Source organism: Echinococcus granulosus, assembly GCF_000524195.1.
Source record: "Echinococcus granulosus chromosome Unknown EG_S00178, whole genome shotgun sequence".
In the NCBI taxonomy this organism is placed as follows: domain Eukaryota; kingdom Metazoa; phylum Platyhelminthes; class Cestoda; order Cyclophyllidea; family Taeniidae; genus Echinococcus; species Echinococcus granulosus.
Window position 1 is genome coordinate 120,655 of NW_020170558.1, and position 634 is coordinate 121,288.

The 634-nt window shown below is 40.2% G+C and overlaps 1 protein-coding gene across 1 annotated transcript in view; it reads right to left on the reverse strand. All coding sequences in view use genetic code 11, as the record gives it.

Moving 5' to 3' along the window:
• Positions 1-387, reverse strand: part of EGR_09956 (hypothetical protein) — a gene marked incomplete at both ends in the record, with an annotated part of 8,127 nt that extends 7,740 nt beyond the window's left edge. Inside the window, one exon of the mRNA XM_024499205.1 lies at positions 232-387. Coding sequence (XP_024346389.1) covers positions 232-387 — 156 coding nt within the window. The remainder of the gene's footprint in view (positions 1-231) is intronic.
• Positions 388-634: the final 247 nt, after the last annotated feature.

The window sequence follows — 634 nt, forward strand, 5'->3', positions numbered from 1 at the left end:
CCTGTTCACTAACTCTCCCTTTCCAAGCTGTGATGATGTCTCGGTAATTTTGTGTCAATCATTCAATTTTTATGTTGGTGCATTATAATTTTGTACGCTTCTTAACTTCTACTCGAAAGTCAAAGAAGTATATAAGGTCAGGCGGGCTCGTGGAGAGAAATGTCCATTTCCTTGTTGATCAAAGTGAACGAAGTGTGTGAGCCAAGTTGGCACATTTGGATGAAGTATTACCATCTCTGGTATCGGTGAGTGAAACGTTTGGGTTTGAAGCCCTTCGAATTCAGAGGTACTCTCTAGTATAAGTAAATTCAAGGGCTGAAAGATGGTTACCACAATTATCCAATTGCTATTACTTTTACTTTTTTTGTCTTTATATTTCCAAAGCATTTGCGCTCTCTAAGCTTTTCCGCTTCTCTCTGCAACCCTTCCTTACTGCACTGCTTTCTATTTTCGGATTAGTTGGCGTAGGGTAAATCCTTGTCGACAAGTGCTCTGCGGGAGGTAGAAGCAACCATGTACGGTTTCGTCTCTTTTCTTCATTGCTAAAATAATAGGCCTTGGAGCTTATGCTATTTTCCTTTGGTGAATGTGTACTGCATGTCTTTTGTACATTATGGCGACAATGGCTTGAAAG